This window comes from Prionailurus viverrinus, chromosome E2 (assembly GCF_022837055.1).
Source record: "Prionailurus viverrinus isolate Anna chromosome E2, UM_Priviv_1.0, whole genome shotgun sequence".
In the NCBI taxonomy this organism is placed as follows: Eukaryota; Metazoa; Chordata; class Mammalia; order Carnivora; family Felidae; genus Prionailurus; species Prionailurus viverrinus.
The window spans coordinates 46,754,760-46,782,554 of record NC_062575.1 but is presented as its reverse complement, the minus strand read 5'-3'; the positions used below and the strand labels follow the sequence as shown (position 1 = coordinate 46,782,554).

Here is a 27,795-nt window from a genome sequence, read left to right as displayed (position 1 = left end):
GTTTTTTCTCTATAGTTAAGAGTCTGTTTTTTGGTTTGTCTATTTTTTTCTTCATTTGTTTCTTATTTTTTTAAGTTTATTTATTTTGTTTTGAGAGAGAGAGCGTGTGCAAGCTGGGGAGGGGCAGAGAAAGAATCCCAAGCAGGCTCTGCGCTGTCAGTGCAGAGTCTGACACAGGGCTTGATCTCATGAGATGGTAACCTGAACAGAGATCAAGAGTTGAATGCTTAGCCAATTGAGCCACCTAGGTGCCCCTTGTTTTGTTTCTTAAATTTCACATATGAGTGAAATCATATGGTATGTCTTTCTCTGACTTATTTCACTTAGCATTATATCCTGTAGATCCATGTTATTGCAAATGGCAAAATTTTCACGCTTTTTATGGCTGAGTAATATTCCACTGTAGATATGCCCACATCATCTTTATCCATTCATCAGTTGAGGACCACATGGGCCACTTTCATAGTTTGGCTATTGTAAATAATGCTGCAATAAACATGGGGTGCATACATCTTTTTGAATTAGTGTTTTTGTATTCTTTGGGTAAATATCCAGTAGTGAAAATACTGGGTGCTATGTTAATTCTATTTTTAATTTTTTCTGGAAACTCCATACTGTTTTCTTCAGTGGCTACACCAGTTTGCCTTGCCACCACAGTGCCCGAGGTTTCCTTTTTCTCCACATCCTCACCAATATTTGCTATTTCTTGTGTTGCTGACTTTAGCCATCTTGACGGTTGTGACATGGTATCTCATTGTGGTTTTGTTTTGCATTTCCCTGATGATGAGTGATGTTAAGCATCTTTTCATGCCTGTTGGTCATCTTGTCTTCCTTGGAGAAATGTTTGTTCATGTCTTCTCATTTTTTAATTACATTGTGTGTGTGTGTTCTGCAAATTTTTATATTTTGGGGGTACTAACCCTTTATCGGATATGTCATTTGCAAATATCTTCTCCCATTCAGTAGGTTGCCTTTTAGTTTTGTTGACTGCTGTGCAAAAGCTTTTTATTAAAAAAAATTTTTTTAATGTTTTTTTATTCCTGAGAGACAGAGCGAAAGAAGGTGAGGGGCAGAGAGAGGGAGACACAGAATCCGAAGCAGGCTCCAGGCTCCAAGATGTCAGCACAGAGCCCAACATGGGGCTTGAACTCACAAACTGTGAGATCATGACCTGAGCCAAAGTTGGACGCTTGACCGACTGAGCCACCCAGGCACCCCAAAAGCTTTTTCTTTTGATGTAATCTCAATAGTTCATTTTTGTTTTTGCTTCCCTTCCCTCAGGGGACCTATCTAGAAAAATGTTGCTACAGATGATGTAAATTACTGCCTATGCTGGCTTCTAAAATTTTAATAGTTTCCTATCTCACATTTAGGTCTTGAATCCATTTTGAGTTTATTTTTGTGTATCGTGTAAGAAAGTGGTCCAGTTTCCCCAACATCATTTATTGAAGAGACTGTTTTTTTTTTTTTTTTCAGTTGCATATTTCTGCCTCCTCTGTTGAAGATTAATTGACCATATAGTCATGGGTTTACTTCTGGGTTCTTTATTCTGTTCCATTGACCTATGTGTCTGTTTTTATGCTAGTACCACACTGCTTTGATTACTACAGCTTTGTAGTATATCTTGAAATCTGGGATTGTGACACCTCCAGTTTTGTTCTTTTTCAAGACTGCTTTGGCTATTCAGGGTTTAATTTGCCATTGTTTAAATAGTCAGATATTCCATTAAAACAGGAGTGACACTGAAATCATAACTATATTATGAATTCTCTCATTTGGTGAAGACATACCTATAAAGACTAACATTCAATAATTTCTCACCACTGTGAACTGGCTGATATTAAAAAAGTTTGGGCCATACCTAAAGGCATTCTCACATTCCTTATGTTCTTAGAGTTTCATTATCTGTATGCATTCCCTGATGTGCTTTAAGGGCTGAACCATATCTGAAGGCTTTTCCACACTTCTTACACACGTAGGGTTTTTCACCAGTATGAATTCTCCCATGTTGAGCAAGGTTTGAAGCACGACTAAAGGTCTTCCCGCATTCCTTACAATCATAGGGTTTCCCACCAGTATGAATTTTCTGATGTTGTGTAAGGTATACATACATTTTAAAGGATTTCCCACATTCCGTACATTCATAGGGTTTCTTATCAGCATGGATACTCTGATGTGCAGTAAGGTGTGAACTACGTCTAAAGGTTTTCCCACATTCCTTACAGCTAAAAGGTTTCTCATCAGTATGAATACTCTGGTGTAGAGTTAGATTTCTATAGAAAGTAAAGGTTTTCCTACATATTTTACACTCATAGGGTTTCACACCAGTATGAATTTTTTGATGTTGATTAAGATACCCATGCAAACTAAAGGTCTTTCCACACTCTTTACATTCATAGGGTTTCTCACCAGTATGAGTTTTCTGATGTTGAACAAGGTTTGAGCCAGTACTATAGGCCTTCCCACATTCTTGACATTCAAAAAGTTTCTTACCAGTATGAATACTCTGATGTCGAATAAGATTTCTATACAAAGTAAAGGCTTTTTTACATTCCTTACATTCAAAGTGTTCCACACCAGTATGAATTTTCTCATGTTGATGAAGGTATCCATATAAACTAAAGGCTTTTCCACATTCCTTACATTCATAAGGCTTCTCACCTGTGTGAGTTTTCTGATGTTGAAAAAGTTTTGAGCCAGTAGTATAGGCCTTCCCACACTGCCTACATTCAAAAAGTTTCTCGCCAGTGTGAATACACTGATGTCGAGTAAGATTTCTATACAAGGTAAAGGTTTTCTTACATTCCTTACATTCATATGGTTTCCCACCTTTACGAATTCTCTGATGTAGAATAAGGTATGAGGCAGTGGTATAGCCCTTTCCACATTCTTTACATTCATATGGTTTTTTACCAGTATGAACACTCTGGTGTACAGTAAGTTGATGACCTCTTTTAAAGGCCTTTCCACATTTCTCACATACATAAGGTTTCTCATCAGTATGGATTTGCCCATGTTCAACAAGGTTTGAGCGCCTACTAAAAGCCTTCCCACACTCCTGACATTTATAGGGCTTCTCACCAGTATGAATTCTTTGATGAATTCTAAGGTGTCCACCTTGACTAAAGGCCTTCCCACATTCCTGACATTCATAAGGCCTCCCGCCAGTGTGGATTCTCTCATGCTGAATGATGTGTGAGGCATAAATAAAGGCCTTCCCACATTCCCTACACTGATAGGTTTTCTCACCAGTATGAAATCTCTGATGTACAGTAAGTTGATAACCGCTTTTAAAGTTCTTCCTGCATTCTGAACATTGATAGGGTTTCTCGCCAGTATGAAATCTTTGATGTAGGGTAAGTTGATAGCCACTATGAAAGTTCTTCCCACATTCTTTGCATTCATAGAGTCTTTCGCCAATATGAAACCTGTGATGTAGAATAAACTGATAGCCACTACTAAATTTCTTCTGACATTTCTTACACTCATAGAGTTTCTCTCTGTTATATATGCTCTGATGTTGTGTAGAAGATACATCTTTTTCATAAGTGGGCATTTCTACATAGCTGATTACCTCACAATGTAAATCCAAATCTGAAAGAAAAGAAGAAAACCAAAAAATATTTATATTTCTTATACAGAGAATATGGGACTTCTGTGAAAGAAATATGAACCAACACTTGTAATAAATGAAGCACTTATTGAATTGTAAAATATGGTTATGAACTTGTTGAAAGGTCAAGAATTCAGAGATGTATGTGAAGTTACATAAGATAGTGAAGTTTCTGAAATTTAGGTGTGGACCACGATCTTTGGCAAGCTTGTTATAAATCTGATATCCTGCTGTGTCACGGACAACTACATTAGAAGTGAGAGGAAAAAAATACCTTGGATGGCATCTTTATTTTGAATCTATCACTGATTTAAATACAGATCAAAGGTTAAGAATTCATCCGAGGTTTGTCCAGTGATTTCTCTTTACTCTTGGAATACGATCCAAACCCCTTTCTGAGGATAGCAGGACTCCTCCTTACCTATATGGCATCATGTCCAAACACCGACCCCTCTGCGCCCTGTCTCCTTCTTTACAGCATTTAGAATATGGTACAAACTTCCTTATCATTTGATGCTTTCCACAGACGATTTCATCTGACCAGAATCCTTAGACCTGAGCACTTTGTAGGTTGACCCTTCTCATCCTTTAGTCTCAGGATGAATATCCTACCCTTAGAAAGGCTGCACCTGCTAACTCTAAGTATTATATCCATGTCTCCCTTTTAATGCTCTAGCACTTCATTCCTTCCACCATCCCTTTGTTTCCAATTATGATATCATTAATTTCCTTATTTGATATTTTTTTTTAAGATACAAAAAAATTTTTAAATGTTTATTTTTGAGAGAGAGAGAGAGACAGACTGTGAGCAGGGAAGGGGCAGAGAGAGGGGGGACACAGAATCCGAAGCAGGGTCCAGGCTCTGAGCTGTCAGCACAGAGCCTAACGCAGGACTTGAACCCATGAACCGCAAGATCATGACCTGAGCTGAAGTTGGATGCTTAACTGACTGAGCCACCCGGGCGCCCCTCCTTATTTGATATTCTAAACAGTTCCCTAAACTTCCCCCAGAGCAGACACAATTCTTCCTTTTTCATCACTGAATTACAGGGTTATGATGTATTATAGGTGCTAAATAATTAATTGATCTTGCTTATCTTCAGTTCTGTTATCCCTTCTCCATTCTAAATATACTAAATCTGTGTTGGTTCATCTCCTTTACCACATCCTCTCTTCCTTTTCCTTATTTTCAAGACCAGCCATCCTTCTACTTCCCGGATAAGTATTTTGATATGTTTTCAGTCAATTCACAGATATGTACTCAAATCAAATAAGAAATTCCTTCCATGTGGAGATGCTGGAGAGAATCAAGAAATTATAATATGGAGGAATGTTTTGGGGTACCAGAGTGTCTGGGACTGACTGTTAAAAGGAAATATCAGATATAAGCTGGAAGATGGCAATCGAGATTCAGGAAAAGACTCAGGAGTATCAGTGCACAATGAAGGGGGCATGAGTCAAGGGCAAAGAGTATTCATCTGTGACTCAATTGTGGGATGTGTATAGCAGGTGGAATGATACATACTCTGACCTCAGAAAATAACGCTGAAAATAAGAGCAACATCAGAAAACAAAAAGCACTCCATCTAGAAAACTAAAGGCTCTTTACTAATTAAATGCTAGATCAATAAATGTAGTGGACAACCAGCAGAGGCAGAATGGATAACCACACAAACTTTGACTTGGACGTCAAGACTGATGATGACATGCATACATCATGTAAGTGTGAAACGATTTATTACTCGTATAATGAGGCTTCCTAGAAAGAGCAGAGTGGTTCTTAAATACATCTGAAAAGGACTTGAGTGATTGGAAAGAGATTGACTTAGGTTTTTTTTTTTTTTTTTTTTTTTTTTTTTTTATGCTGGTTAGGGTGTGGTGCAGGGCTGAGGGTTCCAGGGCAGGGGTTTGCATGGTTTGGACTTTCCATGGGGACCAATGTAGGGAGCTCTCAGGCTTTTTATCAGCTTCCCCAAAAGTGGAGCAGAAGGAGAGGTGGGGCTTGAAAGCTGTCAGCAGTCAAAAATAAAAAAACAGAGTCAGTATCTTTATTGTACTAAGGAAATAAACAGTGAAAGTAGAGAAATATAACCAGGCAAAAGATGAAAATACTACATTTCAGAAGGTACAACATCCAGCCCTAATGCCCAGAGAAAAGCTGTCACCTTGACACAAATTAAATAAATAATTTACTAATAAAAGCTTAGAAAAAACATCAAAGTAAGTGAGAGGAAAACAAAAAGAATAAAGATAAAAAACCAGATTTTAATGAGTTTGGAAACAGAAAATCAACAAACAAATTCAAAAAGGTATCTCTTGGGGAAAAAAAATCAACATGTGATGGTACACTAGCTAAACTAATTAACAAAAGGGAGAACAAACAAAAAATTAAAATTGTGAAAGGGAAAGACAAACAGGAAAATATTGATCAAAAACTATCCTACAAAGGACAAAAATCTGAAACAGGTCAATTTTCATGGAATAGAAAAAAATGTCAAAAAGGCTAGTAGTTGGGGCACCTAGGTGGCTCAGTTGATTGAGCTTCCAACTCTTGATTTTGACTCAGGTCAAGGGATTGAGCCCTGTGGTGGGCTCTGCACTGAGTGTGGAGTCTGCTTAAGATGCTCTCTCTCTCTCTCTCTGTTCCTCTCCTTACTCACGTGCACACTCTCTCTAAAAGGAAAAAAAGGCTAGTATAGCAATCAGCACCCTGATCATTTACACTGTCATCTCTAAATATCCAATATTATGATCAGAGAATCCTTAAAGAAATATTTATTTATTTTTATGAGGAGAGAGAGAGAGAGAGAGAGAGAGAGAGAGAGAATATCTTAAGCAGGCTCCATGCTCAGTGTGGAGCCTGATGTGGGGCTTGATGCCACAATCCTGGGATTATGACCTGAGCTGAAATCAAGAGCCAGACGCTCAACTGACTGAGCCACCCAGGCGCCCCTAGAAATGTTTGATTCCAAGACCAAGGCAGGGAAGATACAAGATAATGCTCACAAATCTTGGGCTAAAAAAGTAAGGAAAGTTTAAAAGATTTATGGCTTTGTTGAAAAACACACGCTTCTGAATATTATGCTGTGTTTGGTCATAATTGTGAAAATTAAAAAAAAAAGCAGGAAAAGTGATCATGTTGGATTAAACATATTAAGTAAATGAAAGATAGATAAAAATATAATGATGGGGTGCCCTGGTGGCTCAGTCAGTTGAGCCACCAACTCTTAATTTCGACTCTGGTCATGACCCCAGGGTCGTAGGAATGAGCCCCATCTCAGGCTCTACGTGGAGTGTGGAGCCTACTTAAGATTCCCTCTCTCTCCCTTTGCCCTTCCCCTGCTCTCTCTCTCAAATAAAAAAAAAAAAAAACACATTATTTTTCAGATAACAGAAGCCATTTCCCAGTTATTTTTTCATTAAATAATGTGCAACTAAAAATCAAATATATTCTTTCTTTTTTTTTCAAATATATTTTCCTGTGTATTCCAATCAATTTATATTTCAACATAACCAAATAGCCAAATAGATCGTGTCAATAAAAAACTGTAGAAATCATGATAGAATTGAAAGAAACAACTACCTTACAATTCCCAATCGTATTAAGTATACTGTTCTTACAACTATGAAGAGAGTAATCGCTGCAGAACTGATTGCTGTCATAATGCCGAAGCAAGATCAGAGGGACTTTTGTTCAGTTACAAAAGCAAAAAATATAACTGAATGATGAAGGAATCAAGCTGTTAGCTTAATAAAGTTTTAACATTCCAAAACTAGCAGTGTAATCCAATACATGTTGTGTCTTTTGATAGAGTACCCATAACCGCCTATGATGTACTTGAGCCACAAATGTTTAATGTGAATCCCTCAAGAGAGAAAATAATTTCCAATCTACATCCCTCAAGAGAGAAAATAATTTCCAATCTACAAAAATACAAAGGGTAGAGAATAAACAAACTATACCACGGACAATACTGAGGTAAGTTCAAAAGATGGCAAATTTTGCAATATAAGTGGCCTTGTCTCTTCAAAGGATTAGTATTAGAAATAAAGGGAATGTTTTAGATTAAGAGGGATTTCAGTGATATAAAGAGACAATGCACAGTCTTGCATTGGGATACTGATTTGAACAAATCAGATTGGGCCAAATGGGGTAATATGAATAGGATTTGGGTTTTGAAGATGCAATAAAATAAAAATGTAATAGAAATATAAAATAGAAAAATCACTGATAAAGAAATCAGGTTATAAAACAGTAAGAATATGATGTCTCTTTAATAAAAAGAGGGACATGTATATGCATGTATGTCTTATATCCACTAAGGTGTTAAAGTGGTAGGAATAAGGTATTTTAATATCTTGAAAACACTTTTGCCTGTCTCTATTTTCTAATTTTCTACAACGCACATGGAGGATTGCTTAATAAGGGTTATTAATTTTGTGTTCATCTATTAACACAGCCTGAAATAAACCAAATATTGACACAATCCAAACTCTGGGTGCGACATTTAATAAACGTGGACCTAGAACTTAATGGCTATAAGCCAAATATTGCAGAATTCAGTTCCTTTTCAGTCACAAATTACTTATAAAAACAAACCATAAACTGCTATAAATCAAGTCTCTACATATTTCAAAGGATCAAAAGCATACAAATTATGTTGTCTGATCACAAGTTATACTAGAAATTAATATTATAAAAAATATATATTATCAACATATATTGGGAAATTAAGAAGTGCTCGTAGTTGATCAATGCACCAAAACAAACTGTGCCCTACACTACAATAATAGTTATAAACTTTAAAAATCAATGTTTTGAATGAAAATTAAAAGCAAATGGAACTGCACATAAGCACTACCAAGTTAGTAAATTTGTTTCTCATGGGAAAACAATTCTGAAGCCATGTTCCATGTACACTGGGGGTGAACAAATAAGTAAATGGATGATGGATGGTAGAACCCAGTTTTGTCACTGTTGGAGGAGAAAGTTACAGATAAATGAGACAAGAAGGCTAGAATGCATCCTGAAATACTGGATGGGAGTTGCAGACATCAGTAAGAACTCATGTTTAGCTTAATGTAAATACAGACAGATAGATAATAAAACAATTACAGATACATGTATATATACATGGGTGACTATGCAGACATTTATTACCTAGTTAGGTTGTTTAGAGGGCATAGCAGCAATGGCATACCAGCAACAATTAGTATACCTAGTTCTCAAATCTTGGTTTCTAAATACTATCTTCCAGTAAAAGAAACCAGGGCTCTTAAGAGAAATGGCTGATTCTAGGACCAGGGAAGGGGAAAAAACAAAATGAATCTGAAAACAGTACCAGGAAAGAAATCCTCAAAAAACAAAAGGATGGGGATATTATATGGACACAAGAGCTATCAATGTTCAAAGCAAAAGAAATAACATTTAATTGTAACTCAAAGTCTAAAATAAATATGGATAAGCCCACACTGAAATAAAGGGGGAAGAGACAAATCTTTTTTTTTTAATTTTTTAAATGTTTTATTTATTTTTAAGAGAGAGAGAGAGAGAGAGAGAGCACACACAAGCGGGGGAGGGGCAGAGAGAGGGAGACACAGAATCCAAAGCAGGCTCCAGGCTCTGAGGTGTCATCACAGAGCCCGATGCGGGGCTTGAACCCATGGACTGTGAGATCGTGACCTGAGCTGAAGTTGGACGCCCAACTGACTGAGCCACCCAGGTGCCCCAAGAGACAAATCTTTTATACAGAATTCCGGATAAAATATATAGATTTCCTACCCTACAGAAGCTTAATTCCCAATCCAGGCCCCCTGCCCCCCAGGGTAAGCTAGACTTAGTGAGCTGCTTCTAAAGAGTAGAGTATAGAAAAGGAAAAATAGTAACTTTGGAGGGGAGAAAGAAGGTTAACATCACCAGTGGATATCATGTACCCCGCACATGATGCGATGAAAAGGACATTTCACTTCTGCTGCAGTCTTTCTAAAAACCCCTATCTCCAGTGTAAGTATGAGAAAAACAACAGACTCAGAATAGGGAATATTCTGCAGGACCTGGTAGAGTCTGTCAAGATAGTCAAATTCCTGAAAGACAAGGAAAGATTAAAAAACTGTCACCAACCAGGAAAGACTGGAAAAGAGACTGGGAGACATGAAAAATAAATGCAATGTGGTACCCAGAATGGAAGGATCCTGGAACAGAAAAATGACATTAATGGAAAAACTGGTGAAATACACAAATAGAATCTAGAGTTTAGTTAATATGAAAGTCATTTTCTTAGTTTTGACAAATGTATCTGAATGATGTTGTTGACAATGACAGAAATCAGGAGATATATACAGAAGTCTCTCTACTATCTTTGTAACTTTCTATAAATCTAAAATCATTCTAAAATAAAGTTTACTAAAAAAAGATAATTACATACCACCTCTGTGGTAGTCTGGGTAAAAATGTTTAACCTTATTCTAATCATAAGAAGAAAACATCAAACCTAGAAAGCAGATATTCCATGAGAAAACTACACTGGATGCTACAAAATAATCAAACTCAAAGGGGAAAAAAAAAGGTAGGATGACAGTAAGATACAAAGCCTCACATCCAAATACAGTATATGAGTCTGGAATGGTTCCTGGAAACAAATTTTACAAATGGCATTTTTGGAGAAAAGTTCAAAAACTGAAATATGGACTCTATGTTAGATGTAGGGCTGAATTGCTATGATAATAATAGTGTGACTACATAGAAGTTTTTAGTTTTAGGAAATGCATACAGAAGTGTTTGAGAGGTAAAATTTAATGGTAACTGCTACTTACCATCAAGTGAGCCAAGAAGAAAGGTGCATATAGAGAGAGAAAAAGGCAAATCTGTGTGAAGGCTAATTAACTAACATATATATGCATACACACACACACACACACACACACACACACGTATATACACATATACTTTTTTTTTTTTTTAAGTAGCCTTCACACACAGCATGGAGCTCAACACGGGGCTTGAACTCATGACCTTAAACTCCTGAGATCAAGACCTGAGCTGAGATCAAGAGCTGGATGCTTAATTGACTGAGCCACCCAGGCACCTCAACTACATATATGTTTTTAATATTCTCATTTGGTTTGATGAATTTTAAAAACAAAAAGCTGGGAGAAAGAAAATAGTAGACCTAAGGTAGTATTTCCTAAACTTTTATACAGAAATTTTGAGCCAAGGGGTGCCTGGGTGGCTCAGTCAGTTAAGCATCTGACTTTGGCTAAGGTCACGATCTTGCGGTTCATGGGTTCGAGCCCAGTGTTGGGCTCTGTGCTGACAGCTTGGAACCTGGACCCTGCTTTGGATTCTGTCTCCCTCTCTCTCTCTCCCCCTCCCCTGCTCACACTCCATCTCTTTCTCAAAAATAATAAACATTAAAAACAAAGAAATTTTAAACCAAATTATAATATCTGCATCCATTCCAATCTAATGTAGTTACAGTAGAAAAAATTTATACAACAGATATGCATACATGTGAGAAAACATGAAAATTAATCACCTAAACATTTATTGCAAAAAGCCAGAAAAAGAGCAACAAAATAAAAACAAATTAGAAAGAAAGATAAAAGTCATCTTACAAAATAGAGCCCACAAAAACCATAGAGGATCCACAATGCCGATATTGTATTTCAAAGCAATGTTACTAATGTGATTCTCTCAAGACTGATAAAGAAGAAGGAGACTGCAGCAATATCCAATGCAGGGATGTGAGCTAAGAGGGACCTCACTTATCGGCCCTCCACACCTCAAATGCAGTAAAGTGACATCATGAAAAAAAACCCATTATGTTAATAATGTGAATGAAATGCATAAATCTCTAGAAAGTAACCTCTATAAAATCAACACACAGAAAACTTCAACAATTCTAGCATGGTGTAATCTGAGTTTTATTATTTAAAAAAACTTTTTTTTTTTAAGTAATCTCTACCCACAGTGTGGGGCTCGAACCCACAACACCAAGATCAGGTGTCACATGCTCTAATAACCAAGCCAGCCCAGTACCCCAATCTGAGTAAGTTTTTTAAAAAAATCTACAATGGTAACTGAAGGCCCAGATGGTTTTTCTGGAATATTTCATTAACCCAACCATGTCAAAAGGGGGAAGAAAGGGTACATTCTCCTAAACACATTCATAAAGCTAACATAATCATTATATCCAATCTTAAAAAGAATATAGTTTAATCTCATTCATGAAACGTAAAGGAAATATTAAAAATTCAAATCTAACAATATTGAAAAGGGATAATATATCAACACACCATGACTAGAACTGGATTCCAGAATTCAGTCAATAAACAGAATTCAACACAGTAACAGAACAATGGAGAAAAAAAAATCTCATGATTATGTCAATAAATGCATAAAGAATAATTCCTGAGAATAATTTTAGCAATTATGTAAAACAGAACCTCCTCTCTGTGAAAAATATTTATATTAATTTTTAGACATACACCCTTGGGGTGTCTGGCTGGTTCAGTCAGAAGAGCATGTGACTCTTGATCTCTGTGTCATGAGTTTGAGCTCCATGTTGAGTGTAGAGATTATATACAAACATATATACACATACACTTAAAAAAAAAAAAAAAAGAAAAAATACCCTTATTTGTGGAACTATCCTTATTCTCAGGAGACGTTTGCTGAATGATTCATGGGTCAAGTCATGATACCTAAGACATGCCTTCAAATACCTCCATAAATGTAGTGTAGAGAGAAATAAAATAGATATGGCAAAATCTTATCAGTTGGTGATTTATGTAAAAATCATTTTCATGGTTATGCACTTTGAATACTAATTAATTTTACTATTATAGAGCAAGAAAAACCACCTTTACTGGGAGAGTGTCCTGGAGTTTTTAACTTTAGTCCTTTTCTTACAGATATCTGGAACTTTGGTATCTTGCCTTAAAGATATGCTAGGATGTGGATTGTCTAGATTTACTACTTTTTCATTCATTTGTCCTTTTTGGAGGACCTATTGGGAGACAAGTCGCAGAAGGCCATGACTGCTTTTAGCTATAGAGCTAATGCTCCATAAAGTGTTCCAGGTCATTGAAAAAGAAGGAAAGCTTCCTAATTCTTTTATAATTTTTATGAAAAAAATATTAATATCTAAACCTGATAAGAGACACTAAAAGAAAATATGGGCCAAAATAACTTCTGAATATCAAGAGAGACCGTATAAAATACTAACAAAGAAAAATCCAAGCAAACAGGAGCTCAGGGATACTTCCACAACAGAAAATACACACACACACACACACACACACACACTCTCTCTCTCTCTCTCTCTCTCTCATTTCTAAAGCTAGTATCTTATTAGGTGGGGAAACATAGGATTTCTGCTGAGATCAAGAACAAATCGAGGAAGCTGACTATCTCTGCAACTATTCAAAACTGTACTAAAGAGGTGGCTCAGTCAGTTAAGCGTCTGACTTTGGCTCAGGTCATGATCTCATGGTTTGTGGGTTTAAGCCCCGGTTTGGGTTCTGTGCTGACAGTTCTGAGCCTGGAGCCTGCTTCAGATTCTCTGTCTCCCTCTCTCTCTGCCCCTCCCCTGCTCATGCTCTTTCTCTGTCTCTCAAAAATGAATAAACATTAAAAAAAATTTTGTTTAACTGTACTAAAGATATTAACTATTTGATTAGACAAGATAAATCAGAGATAGGAAAAAGAGGTAAAGAACAAATAAAACTATCCCTATTTATAGATGATATAATAGTATACCAGGATATAAAGGGTAAAACTTTTTAAAAATAAGACCAAGGGTACCAATCCAGAAACAAAATTAAGAAAGAAATGCCATTTACAATTATATAAAAAAGAATAAAATATGTAGGAATAGGTTGAACAAAAGAAGCCTGAGATCTATACATTGACAATTTAAAAATACTGTGGAAAGATATTAAATACCTAAATAAAAGGAGAGACCTCTCAGGTTCATGAAGGACAATACTGCTAAGATTACAATGCTCCACAAACTGATCAACAGATGCAATGCAATCCATTGCATCAAAATGTCAACTGCTCTTGTCGCTGAAAATGACAATCTGATTATATAGAAATATAGGAGGCTCCAAATAGCCAAAATAATTTTGAAAACAAACAAAAAAGAACAAAATAACAGAAATCACACTTCCTGATTTCAAAACTTACTACAATGCTACAATAAATCAAGACAGTATGGTGCTGGCATATACAGATATATAGATCAATGGAATAGAATGCAGAGTGCAGAAATAAAATTTCAAATTATGATCAATTCATTACTGAAAAGGGAACCAAAAAAATTCAGTGGAGTCTTAAGCAACAGTGTTAGGAACAAGTGGATATTCACACACAAAAGAATGAAGTTGGAACCTCACACCGTATAGCACACATGAAAATTAACTCAAAATGGATCAAAGGCCAAATGTCAGAACTAAAACTAATAACTGCTTAGAAAAAAAACACTGCAGTAAATTTTTGAGACTTGGATAACACAATGATTTCCTAAGTATGATACTAAAAGCAAAGCAACAAAAGAAATAATAGAATGGAATATTATTTGGCCACAAAAAATAAAGTATTGATACTTCATATTATGTTGATGAATCTCAAAAATATTATGAAAGAAGAGATTCATAAAAGGCTACATATTACATGATTCTATGTATATAAAAATATTCCTAATAATCAAATATTTAGAGACAGAAAGTTGACTAGTGGTTTATCAGATGCTGGGTATACAGAGTGACTGCTAGTGGGTATCAGGTTTCTTCATGGGGTGATGGGTTATACACTGGTGATGGTTGCACAAAATGTGATTATACAAAAAAACACTGACTTGTTCACTTTAAGGAAGAGCTTTTTGCCCTTTTTTTGTTTTTTAAATGTTTATTTTTCAGAGAGAAAGAGCACGAAAGCTGGGGAGGGGCAGAGAGAAGGAAACAAGATCTGAAGCAGGCTCAGTGCTGTCAGTGCAGAGCCTGTTGTGGGGCCCGAACCCACGAACCGGGAGATCATGACCTGAGCCAAAGTCAGACACTTAACCAACTGGGCCACCCAGGCATCCCTGACTTGTTCATTTTATTTAAGAAAAATTTGGGTGGGGCAGGGGGCGCCTGGGTGGCTCAGTCAGTTAAGCAACTGACTTAGGCGCAGGTCATGACCTCATGGTTAGTGAGTTGAAGCCCCGAGTAGGGCTCTGTGTGGACAGCTCAGAGCATGGAGCTTGCTTCGGATTCTGTCTCCGTCTCTCTCTGCCCCTTCCCTGCTCACACACTCTCTCTCTCTTCTCTCTCAAAAATAAATGAATATATTTTTTTAAATGGGGTGCCTGGGTAGTTCAATTGGATAAGCGTCTGACTTCAGCTCAGGCTATGATCTCATAGTTCGTGGGTTTGAGCCCCGTGTCAGGCTCTGTGCTGATAGCTCAGAGCCTGGATCCTGCTTCTGATTCTATATATCCCTCTTTCTCTCTGTCCCTCTCCCTCTCATACTCTGTCTCTCTCTCTCTCTCAAAAATAAATAAACATTTAAAACAAATAATAAAAACTTAAAAAAATTTTTTTTACTTGTTCATTTTCAAAGACTGATTTCATGTTGCATAAATTATATAGCAATAAACCTGTTGAAAAAATTGAGTCTTTCTACTGGAAAACCATAACTAGGTAAAGTACAAAATGGGAGAGAAAATGTGATTTATAACAGTAAAGAACAAGATTAAACATTGAAGAATAAAATTAATAAAAATACGTAAAACCTATTTCAGAAAAATTATAAACACTCCTGAAAGACACAGAAGTAGCCTCAAACAAATGGAGAAACAACCCCTCTTCTTGGATTGGAAGACATTATAAAGATCTCAGTTCCTCATAAATTACTTTGTAAATTTAGTGCAATGCAAATAAAATACCAACAAGCTTTTCATGGAGTTAGAAAAGTTAATAATCAAGTTTACATGGAAAAACAAACATTCAAAAATAGGCAGAAAAACACTGAAAATCTAAAAGGGAGGACTAGCTCTAACAAACATTAAAATGTGCTACAATGTACCCATAATAAAAGCAATGCAGTATTGGTACATGCATACACAAATAAAACAGTAGACCAGAATAGAAAGCTCAGAAAACAACCCAAGAATATATGGAAATTTATTATTTGATAAAGGTGGCATTTCAAATGAAGGGAACAAAGATAGATGTTTAAATAAATGGTGTTGGGACAACTGGGGTAGCCATACGGAAAAATATTTCATTAGACCCATACTTACTTTCTTTATTTATGTTTTTTACTTATTTTTTAAGTTTATTTTTGAGAGAGAGAGAGACCATGCACGCAGTAGGAGGAGAGGGAGAGGGAGAGGGAGAGGGAAAGAATCCCAAGCAGGCTCTGCACTGTTAGCAGACACCTGACTCAGGGCCAGAACTCGTGAACCGGGAGATCATGACCTGAGCCGAAACCAAGAGTCAGATGCTTAACTGATGAGCCAGCCAGGTGCCCCAGGACCTTATTTTATACACAAGAATAATTTCCAAATGGTTTACGGATTTACATGTAAAAAATAAAACCATACAAGTAATGGAAGACAATATATATATTTATCCTTAACCTTGAGATAGTTTCTAACCACGACACAAAATTCGGAGATAATAAGACTGACTGATGAATTTGACTATATTAAGAAATAAATAAACTCCCATAATCAAAAAAAAAAAAAAAAACAATTGAGAAACTGGGAGAAAATATTTGCAACATACACTTCAGACAAAGGGCTAATACTCTTAATATATAAAATCACTCTTGGGGGCACCTGACTGGCTCAGTCGGAAGAGCATGCAACTCTTGATCTCAGGGTTGTATCTTTAAGCCACATGCTAGGTGAAGAGATTACGTAAAAATAAAATCTTCAAGAGCACCTGTGTGGCTTAGTCAGTTAAACATTCGACTCTTGATCTCAGCTCAGGTCTTGATCTCAGTTCAAGCCCTGTGTTGAGTTCCATGCTGGGCCTGGAGCCTACTTAAAAAATAAAGGGGTGTCTGGGTGGCTCAGGTGGTTAAGCGTCTGACTCTTGATTTCAGCTCAGGTCATGATCCCATGATTTGTGAGAGTGAGCCCACAGTTGGGTGGGGCCTGCTTGGGATTCTCTTTCCCTCTCTCCTTCTCTCTCTCTCTCTCTCTCTCTCTCTCTCCCCCTCCCTCCCTCCCTCTTTCTCTGCCCCTCACACACTTGGTCTAGCTCTCTCATAAATAAACTTTAAAAAACAAAAAGAAAATGGGGGAGAGACACAAACCCAACAACTCATGAAATAGACAGAAATCGCTCTTAAACATATGAAAAAATGTTGGGTTTGTAAAAAGTTAAAAGTATGACAATATATTCTGTTGTTGAGTTTTTATTCAGAGTATTTTTTTATGATCTGAACAATAGATATGTTTCCTGTTGTTAAGATACTCTCATACATGGCTGGTGGAAACACAAACTAGTAAAACCCGACTGGGGGGTGATTTTGGCAATATCATACAAAAACACATACGCATCGGGCACCTGGCTGCCTCAGTCAGTAGAGCATGTAACTCTTGAGTTCAGGATCATGAGTTTAAGCCCCACATGGGACGTGGAGCCTACTTAAAATAAAGATTAAAAAAAAAAAACAACAACCACACACACAAAACACATAAGCAAGTACCTTTGGAACCAGAAACCACACTTCTAGGAATCAACCTGGAAGCTAAACTTCCAATGATACTACAAAAATACATATGGGTCAGACTATTTGCTTTTGTGTTATTTATAACCACAACACATTGAGAACAACCTAAAAGCCTAAACAGAAGAAAGTCACTGAATAAACAATGGCACATCCACATATAGGAGTACTAAGCAGTCACAAAGCAATGAGGAAGCTCTCTATCTGCTGTAAGAAGTAATTTCCAGGGGCTCCTGGGTGGCTCAGTCGTTTGGGCGGCCGACTTCGGCTCAGGTCATGATCTCGCAGTCCGTGAGTTCGAGCCCCGCGTCGGGCTCTGTGCTGACAGCTCAGAGCCTGAAGCCTGTTTCGGATTCTGTGTCTCCCTCTCTCTGACCCTCCCCCGTTCATGCTCTGTCTCTCTCTGTCTCAAAAATAAATAAACGTTAAAAAAAATTTTTTTAAAAAAGAGAAGTAATTTCCAGGATAAATTATTAAGGGAAAACAGCAAGGAGTAATTGAGAATCTAAGATATGCTAAGGTTCAATGTAAGAATGGGACCTCATAAAAGTATCTATGTAAACGAAATCAGGAAGAATAAACCAGAAACTGATGGGATCACTTACTTTGAAGGAGTGGGAATAGGGTAGAAAAAATGAGACCAGGGTATCAAAATTGAAGTGGGGGGTGGTGCCTGGGTGGTTCAGTTGGTTGAGCATACGACTTTGGTTCAGGTCATGATCTCGTGGTTTGTGGGTCCCAGCCCTGCATCAGGCTCTGCATTGGCAGTATGGAACCTGCTTGGGATTCTCTCTCTCTTTCTCTTTCTCTCTGGCCCTCCCCCACTTGCACATGCTCTCTCTCTCTCCCAAAATGAATAAATAAAAACAAAACAAAACAAAATTGAAAGGGCAACAACACTTCATGAGAATTCTTTTTTTTTTTTTTAATTTTTTTACATTGATTTATTTTTGAGAAACAGAGTGAGACAAAGAATGAGCGGGGGAGGGGCAGAGAGAGAAGGAGACACAGAATCCAAAGCAGGCTCTAGGCTCTAAGCAAGCAGTCAGCACAGAGCCTGATGCAGGGTTCGAACCCACAAACTGTGAGATCATGACCTGAGCGGAAGTCAGATGCTCAACCGACTGAGCTACCCAGGCGCCCCATGAGAATTCTTTTCTGTATAGTTCTTACTCTTAGAACCACTGTAATAGTTCACATACACCTGAAATAAATAAATAAATATGAAACAGGATGTAGGGCAGGAGAGGTACCTAAAATAACAAAGTGAGCTAATTCTACAAAAAATGGATAATATAATCACATTGAAGAGGATGAAGAAGAACTAAACAATTCTAGAAAACATCATTTTGACTGGATACTGTACTGCTAAAGGAAAAGAGAACTGTGCAAATATTGTATTCTGGATAGTAAAATTTGCTTCCCATAGAAAAAGAGGTTGAAAATTTTGAAATGAGTCCAAGCAAAATCCACACTGGTGGCTGCAGAAAACCGAGTGAAAATTGGAAGAGAAATAGGTTATCTGCATTGTCTCAAAGTTTCTCCCCCAAGATGTTTATCAATTAGAAAGGGAAAAATAGGTGTCTGGGTGGCTCAGGTCATGATCTCGCACAGTCTGTGAGTTCAAGCCCCGCATCGGGCTCTGTGCTGACCCGCTGAGCCTGCTAAGGATTGTTTCCCTCTCTCTCTGCCCTTTCCCTGCCTGTACTCTGTCTCTCTCTCAAAAATAAAACAAAAACATAAAAAAAAAAAATTTAGAAAGGGAAAAATAGTCACTTTACAGTAGAGAAACCTGGCAGATAGTACCTTAACAGAATGTTTAACATTGACAGCAACAGTAACAACACGTATCTATGTCATGGACCCTCTAATATGCACTGAGATCATGCCATCCCTTCTGTGGGACTGTCACCAAAAATGAACAAAAATGTACTTATCAGTAAATAGCAGTCCAGTAGCAGACTTCAGGAATATCTGAAATAATAAATGCAAGTCTCAAGGATGTGAAAAACCAGAAAGCCCATGAAACTGTCACGGATTGGTAAAGACTAGAGAAACATTTTGACTAACACCAAATGGCATCCTGGATTTGATTGGAGAACAGAAAAAAAGGCATTTGTGGAAAACTGGTAAAATCTGAACAAAGTCTATGATTAAATAGTATTAATAGTATGGTACAAACGTTCATTACTTAGTTTCGATAAATGTACTTAAATAAATACTGTCTTTATTTTTTTATTTTTTTTTTCAACGTTTATTTATTTTTGGGACAGAGAGAGACAGAGCATGAACGGGGGAGGGGCAGAGAGAGAGGGAGACACAGAATCGGAAACAGGCTCCAGGCTCTGAGCCATCAGCCCAGAGCCCGACGCGGGGCTCGAACTCGCGGACCGTGAGATCGTGACCTGGCTGAAGTCGGACGCTTAACTGACTGCGCCACCCAGGCGCCCCAATAAATACTGTCTTTAGAGGAAGCCAAAATACAGTGTTCTCTCCGTCTGGCCAGGTGCAATTCCGCAACTGGGTCAATTTTACCGTAAATAATGAGACTGATTAAAATAGTCGACACATTCTGGTTTGTCTGTTTTTAAGGAAGCAGAGTTAAAAGACCAAATCCTTATACAGAATGGGAAAGTGTTTTGTTAATCTTTTGCCTAGATCACCCAAGGGTTTTCATAATGTTGTAAGAATATTACAGTTTTTTGGGTTTTTTTGCAAGTAACCTCTTCATTCACTGAGATGTAGGTGTTTGTAAACTTATCCATAGAAGCATATTGGAATGGCCCTGTGCTTAATTCATGAAACTAAACTGGGCCCAATGTGTCCTTCAACTAAAGTCTTCCTTAAGATATGTGTCTGTTAACATAAGTGTAGAAGCATACGAGAAAAGAGCTGGCGCCAATATATAGTTTTACTGACATCGACTCTTTCAGTTTCCCAGCACAATTCCAACATGGTGGTGGAGAAGCACTCCCCTCCTTTCCTCCCCTCCCTACCTCCCACCCCCAGCACCAAGAATTCTCTGATACCAGCAGGGTGTCTGAGAATTCAACTCAATTCTGACACAACCTACCTGGAGATAGTATCAGATTCCACAGGTTAGGGGCTCAATCCCTACAAGACTGCTTTCCATCCCCCACTCAGACACCAGTCACAAGCCCCAGGCTGTTTATTACCTGTGCTTCTGACCAAACAGCTATAGATTGGAGGTTCCAATGACCTCCTCCTTAGGTTCTTTTAATTTGTTAGAGTGGCTCATAGAACTCAGGGAAATGTGTACTTATGTTAATCAGTTTATTAAAGGATAGGAATCAATAGTCAGATGAAGAGGTACATAGGGCAAGCTTGGAGCTTCCATGTCCTCTCCAGGTGTGCCACTATCCCCATATCTACACTTGTTCACCAAGCCAGAAGAACACAGTCCTTTTGGTTTCTATGGAGACTTCATTGCATAGTCATGACTAACTCATTGGCCATTGGCTAATTCTACCTCCAGCTTCTCTCCCCTCCCAAGAGTCTGGGGGTTGGGACTGAAACCCTCCAACACATGGTTGGTCCTCCAGCCCCTGCCCTTGGGTGGGATCCAGAAGTCACCTTGATTTTTTTAATTAAAAATTTTTTTGAAATGTTTATTTATTATTTTTGAGAGAGAGAGAGAGAGAGAGAGAGAGAGAGAGAGACAGAGCTTGAGTGGGGGAGGGGCAGAGAGAGAGGGAGACACAGAATCCCAACCAGGCTCCAGGCTCTGAGCTGTCAGCACAGAGCCCAATGTAGGGCCTGAACTCGTAAACTGTGAGATCATGACCTAAGCTGAAGTTGGACGACCAACCAACTGAGCCACCCAGGCGCCCCATAATTTTTTTTTAATGTTTATTTATTTTTGAGACAGAGATAGAGGATGAACAGGGGAGGGTCAGAGAGAGAGAGGGAGACACAGAATCCTTAATAGGCTCCAGGCTTTGAGCTGTCAGCACAGAGCCCCACACGGGGCTTGAACTCACAGACCGCGCAAACACATGAACTGGGAGATCATGACTTGAGCCAAAGTTGGACACTTAACTGACTGAGCCACCCAGGTGTCCCTACCTTCATTTTTTTAAAAACCGTTTTACTTATTTTTGAGAGAGAGAAAGAGAGAGAATGAACATGAGTGGGGGAGGGGCACAGAGAGAAAGGGGGCAGAGGATCTGAAGTGGGCTCTGCACTGACAGCAATGAACCCAATACAGGGTTCAAAGTCACAAGCCGTGTGACCATGACCAGAGCCAAAGCTGGACACTCAACTGACTGAGTCACTCAGGTGCCCATCACTTTCATTAATATAACAAGACACATGTCACCTTTATGTGGTAAAGGAAAACACCACCTCTAAAGAGCTTTGGTAATGTCTCAGAGGGGGCACTGCCCTGACTTAAGAAGTGGGCTGCTCCACAGATGGTTACAAAGTCTGATGTAAGGATTCTCTAGGCATACTTTTCAGGGTGTTTGCAAGGACATGCTCCCCTCAACTCAGCCTAGACACAGAGAACTGCCAATCCCTGAATGTACCCTCCTGTCTACATTAACACGATGTAATTATCCCACTATTTTCACAGCACAATTTTACTTTCCTGGAGTTTCTTATACAGGCAATTGGCTTGATTGTTCATTACCAGAAAGTTCATTACCAGGAAAGATCCATCAACTCTTCAATGGAAAACATCAACAGAATTTGTGCTCTAGGATTCTTTGAATCCTGAGCCTCAAAATTCTTATGTAATTTCCACTAATTTCCCACTGTTATATCTTGATCTTCACGCAATCCTAGGGTCCACATTGAAAAACTGGCCCTAAACAAAACTTCCATGTCAATAACATCCATCCTTGCCTTTCCCCCTTTGAGACACTACCAACTCAGGGCTGGAATTCATGACCCTGAGATCAAGATCTGAGCTGAGATCAAGAGTCAGATGCTTAACTGACTGAGCCACCCAGATGTCACTGTATTTGACTAACATTTTATTTAATTTTTTATTTTTTTTAACATTTGTTAATTTTTTTGAGAGACAGAGAGAGAGAGAGCAGGGGAGGGGCAGAGAGAGACACACACAGAATCCGAAGCAGGCTCCAGGCTCTGAACCATTAGCACAGAGCCCAATGTGGGGCTTGAACTCCTGAACCGTGAGATCATGACCTGAGCCAAAGTCAGATGCCTAACTGACTGAGCCACCCGAGGCCCCTGACTAACATTAAAAAAATGATTTAGGGGTACCTGGGTGGCTCAGTGGGTTGAGTGTCCAACTGTTGATTTCGGCACAGGTCATTCATCTCATGGTTTGTGGGTTTGAGTCCCACATTGGGCTCTGTGCTGGCAGTGGGGGGCCTGCTTGGGAGTCTCTCTCTCTCTCTCTCTCTCTCTCTCTCTCTCTCTCTCTGCCCTTCCCCCATTCTCTCTCACTCTCTCTCTAAAATAAATAAACTTTTAAAAATAAAATTTTTGGGGCGCCTGGGTGGCGCAGTCGGTTAAGCGTCCAACTTCAGCCAGGTCACGATCTCACGGTCCGTGAGTTCGAGCCCCGCGTCAGGCTCTGGGCTGATGGCTCAGAGCCTGGAGCCTGTTTCCGATTCTGTGTCTCCCTCTCTCTCTGCCCCTCCCCCGTTCATGCTCTGTCTCTCTCTGTCTCTGTCTCTCTCTGTTGAAAAAAAAAAAAATTAAAAAAAAATAAAATAAAATTTTTTTTAACATTTATTTATTTTTGAGACAGAGAGAGACAGAGCACAAACGGGGGAGGGTCAGAGAGAGAGGGAGACACAGAATCCGAAACAGGCTCCAGGCTCTGAGTGGTCAGCACAGAGCCTGATGCGGGGCTTGAACTCACGGACCACAAGATCATGATCTGAGCTGAAGTCGGACACTTAACCGACTGAGCCACCCAGGCGCCCCAATAAACTTTTAAAAATAAATAAATGATATAAAATTTAAAATTTAAAAACAAGATTTAAAAAAAAAAGTTAATTAAATACAAAAAGGGGCACCTGGGTGGCTCAGTCAGGTAAGTGTCAAACTTTGGCTCAGGTCATGATATCGCGGTTTGTGAGTTTGATCCTCACATCGGGCTCTGTGCGGACAGCTCAGAGCCTGGAGCCTGCTTCAGATTCTGTGTCTCCCTCTATCTCTGCCCCTTCCCTGCTTGCACTCTATCTCTCTCTCTCTTAAAAATAAATAAGACTTAATTACGCTCCCCTTAGGCATTCTATTCTGGTGTACAATGGTGCTGCTCAAACTCACAAAGCTCTCTCTGGCCCTCTCCCTCCAGTCTCCTCATTCCTTTCCCTCACTGCCCCCAGCCACCTCTTGAGTCTTCTAAGCTGTTCATTTAGGTTGGAATATTCTTCCCAAACACATGTCCTGGGCCCTTATGTCATGTCTCCTCTCAAATGTTATCACCTCAGAAAAGTCATCCCCAACCACTTTATCTCAAATGGCCCAATCTCTTCTTACTTTCTGTCATAGCTCATTCCATTGCCTAATATTATTTGTCTATTTACCTGTTTACTGTTATCCTCACTCTAATACAATGTAAATTCCATGAGAGCAGGGACTTGGTAAGTCGTGTTCACTATCATTGCATTGATATGTGTGTGTACGTAAAAGAGGAGCTGGAGAGCAGTTGAATCCAACATACAGGTAAAAGATTGCACTAATGAAAAATGAGATTCCTTGTCACTGAAAATGGGTTTGAAATGTAAGAGAAATAACGTGCTTGGTAAATAAAATTGAAGTTTCCTCTATAGTTCATGTTGAGACCTTTATTTCCTCCCCAGGTCACAAGCCCGTGCTCCACAAGTCTTGGTGCCTTGGAGGGCTTTACAAACAACACAGAGATGTACGCCTCCCCATTACCATGTAGGCTGCTACCAGCCCTGACGGCCTCCTTTTGCCCTCCTTACCTGTGTACTGTCTTTGTGTTTCTTCCCTCACAATCATCCAGGGCTCTTTTCCTTGCTCCAATAAGTCAACCACATCTGGCTTAGAAATGGACTGTCCTGCTTGCAAGGAAAAAAAAAAAAAAAAAAGGCCACATGGTATAGAAATATAAGCAAAACTCACAAAATCTTTAGTTTTCTTTAAATCTGTAATGAAATAGAGGTTAAATGTTACCGATACAGATTTCAGATAATAGAAGGATGAGATGATTTAAGGAACCAGGCAGGTATGATGAAATTTTATTTTAATTTAATACGGACTCTTCCTCTTAAGAGAACATTTAACAAAGTGATTGAAAAGTTAACAATGTTTGAGAATATTCTTTAGAGCTGAGGGCCTGAGCCCAAATTCTTTCTCCTTTAATACCTACCAACCTTATGATTTTGAGGAAGTCATTTTAACACACTGTTCCACAATGTTGGCAAGTAAAATGGGTATAATACTATTATCACATGGTTACTTGATGATTAAATTTGTAGGTATGTATATATATTCCCTGCTCCCCCCTCCCAAGGAAGAGTTTCTGGGACATAATACCAATTATAATTATTTTATTGCCTTAAGAGGAAAATAAGAAGCACCCTGATTCACTTATAAAATATTCATTCAATTATAAATGTCATGTTCATGAACTGTAACTTTCAACCATAAATCATATAAAATTGGAAATGAAATGTGTACTCTTCAGTTTTAAATGAATATTGTTTATCCAATCCACCACTATATAAGTTATAGAGACTCTTCTCATTGTCACAGCCAATTACAAATCTACATCTAACAATTGCCCTACAGGTGGAAGACACAGCAAATCTATAGCAATCTTCAGTGTGAACATAATGGGAAACCAGGCTCTTGGACAATAGCTATAAATGGAATAAATATAAGGAATTTTTGTCCACCCCTTGGCCAGTAAGAAAGGGAGGCTATGACAAGAAGGGCCAGAGGGAGATGTGAATATCACCAAAAGAGAAAATGACCATGGTTAATGGCAGAGGCACTGACAAACTGACAGACCTCAAACCTTCCTCTGGGAACAAGAAAAAGGTATTCATTCAACTTATGTCTTGAAAGGCAGCTTTGAAATTCACTGTGTTGAAAGTTAACATACCACAGGGCACATTCTAAATTTCTCGTGACAAATGAACTTACCCAGTGAGACCAAGTTTCTATAGTTCTCCAACATCACATCCCTGTATAAGTCCCTCTGAACAGAGTCCAGGTATTCCCATTCCTGCCGAGAGAAGTCTATGGCCACATCCCTGAATGTCACTAATTCCTGAAACTGCAAACCCATGTAGTATGAAATTGAAAAAAACATTTCCAAGATGTAAAGACAGGAGATTATAGGAATGAATTAGAGAAAGGGAGTGATAAGGTACAAGTGGGCTAGAAAAATCCAAGCAGAGTGTCTATATATTCCTGAAGAAACTTATTGCTACAGATAAGTCTTTGCAGGTTGTGAGCTATCACAATAACTCAGACTTACTGGGGAATGGATGAAATTAAAGTTTTCCTATTTAATAAAGTATAATGCATAATCATGTAGTCAGCTAGTTGCATGATGTAGAAATTCTCAAAAAATGTGAAGTTCTAAATTATTTCCCTATAGAGTTAAAAGAAGATAGGATTTTCCTCCTATATTGAATGTAAGAATTTCTGTGTTAAAAAAAAAATGCTTTTCAAAAAAGTTTGACATTTCTACAAGCATTGAGTTCATCTTTTGTCAGAATATATTGTAAGTATTTTTCTTTGTTTTGACAAATAAATTTTGGCTGTGTCACAATCCATTTTATTGTAGATATCTTAGATTTAATCCATCCCTGACATTTATATACTTGGTTGGACAAAATTTCAAAGGTCTTCATCAATTCTAGAAATCAACACGTTTACATTCCTTAGGATAATGTTCTCATTCACTGTTATCGTCCATCAGTTACTCAATATTTTTTCTTGTTCCTAAGCATACCCTGATGAAGGAGGAGCCATAATCAAATAAACGTTATCCAAATTCAACAGATCACATTGTACCACAAAATAGATATATCTTTCTCTCAATTTCTCAGAAAGATGCAGAATATAAAAGCTTCCAACCAATTGTACAATTCTCAAGAACATGAGATACCATCACATACTAAGAATGAGACCAACTTCCAATTTCCATCTCATCTGCCTAGAATATTCAGGTCTGTGGAGGATTTGAAAGTCTACCTGTGGTAATTAAATGGGATCAACATCTCTAATTCATCAAACCAGAGACCTATAAAGGAAATTCAATTATGTCCTTCATGGGACTTCACTCTTCTACTGCTCCATCATAGCCTTTGATTAAAGACTAAGCACAAGAAGTGGATTGAGTAAATTAGATAATAAATACAAAAACACTGGATAGCAAACATTTATCAGGAGGAAACTGAGCTATTTGCTATCACTCTTTTTGATTTTAGGGCAAACTGTAGAGCAAATAACCGAATGAAGCCTTCTTAAGTAGGAAGCTTTAGGTTAATTAATGAATAAAGCCACATAGACTAACGCTGTAATATTGAAAGGAGACAGGAATCATCAACTTACACAGGTCATGGTTTTAGAAATGTAAGACCTCATCAGTGCTCCTCAGTGTTCCTCCATTGGGAAAAAATGCAAACTCCAGAGAATTCAGAGCTAAGAGAAGAAAAAAGGTTTTACTGTTCCCAATATGACTTAATTTAATAAGGGCTTTTTGTTCCTCCATTCTTCTTCCAAAATTAGCCTCCAGTACTAACACAGAATTTAGGGAAAATAGAAGACGGATCTAAGATCTCTCTCAAGTCCCAAACACCAGACTACACAAAAGTAGTTGTAGAATAAGTCACTTCTGGCATTGAAGCCAGATCCAAACACAGGAGCAGGAGATCTGGACAAGGTCCCATGTTGAGAAGGCTGATCTAGGCCTGAGATTGGGCTGCTCAGTCTTTCCACGAGTGGATCTACCTCTTTCACTCCCACCTTCCAAGCTTGAGAAAAGGCTCATCATCCAAATTAGAGGCTCTTTTACAGCCTCAGGGTCAGTTGAAGTTGGTCCACATATGGGCAATGAACACAACATAGAAAGAATTATGTAGGCCTAGGATCTGTGTTTTGAGTCCAGCCAAGCTGACTAGTTAAATACCAAATATACAGGCCACAGACTATAAAGCAACCATTAAATGCAAAATAGGAGGGGTGCCTGAGTGGCTCCGTAGGTTGAGCATCCGACTTCATCTCAGGTCAAGATCTCATGGTTTGTGGGTTCGAATCCCACGTCGGGCGCTGTGCTGACAGCTCAGAGCCTGGAGCCTGCCTTGGATTCTGTGTCTCCCTCTCTCTCTCTGCCCTTCCCCCACTCACTCGCTCTCTCTGTCTTTCTCAAAAATAAATAAACATTAAATGCTAAATAGGAAAACATATTTAAGGGCATTTCCAAATATTATTAATAGAAAAATAAGTTTAAAAAATAGAACAACATGATTAGATC

General features: G+C 38.3%; 1 protein-coding gene across 1 annotated transcript; it reads right to left on the bottom strand.

Moving 5' to 3' along the window:
- Positions 1-1,882: 1,882 nt before the first annotated feature.
- On the bottom strand, positions 1,883-26,906 carry LOC125152567 (zinc finger protein 573). Its single transcript, XM_047834647.1, has 4 exons — positions 26,874-26,906; positions 25,455-25,587; positions 24,269-24,367; positions 1,883-3,594 (listed from the first exon to the last, which is right to left on the bottom strand). The coding sequence occupies exons 1-4, from the start codon at positions 26,904-26,906 to the stop codon at positions 1,883-1,885; spliced, it is 1,977 nt and encodes a 658-aa protein (XP_047690603.1).
- Between the last annotated feature and the right edge of the window lie 889 nt (positions 26,907-27,795).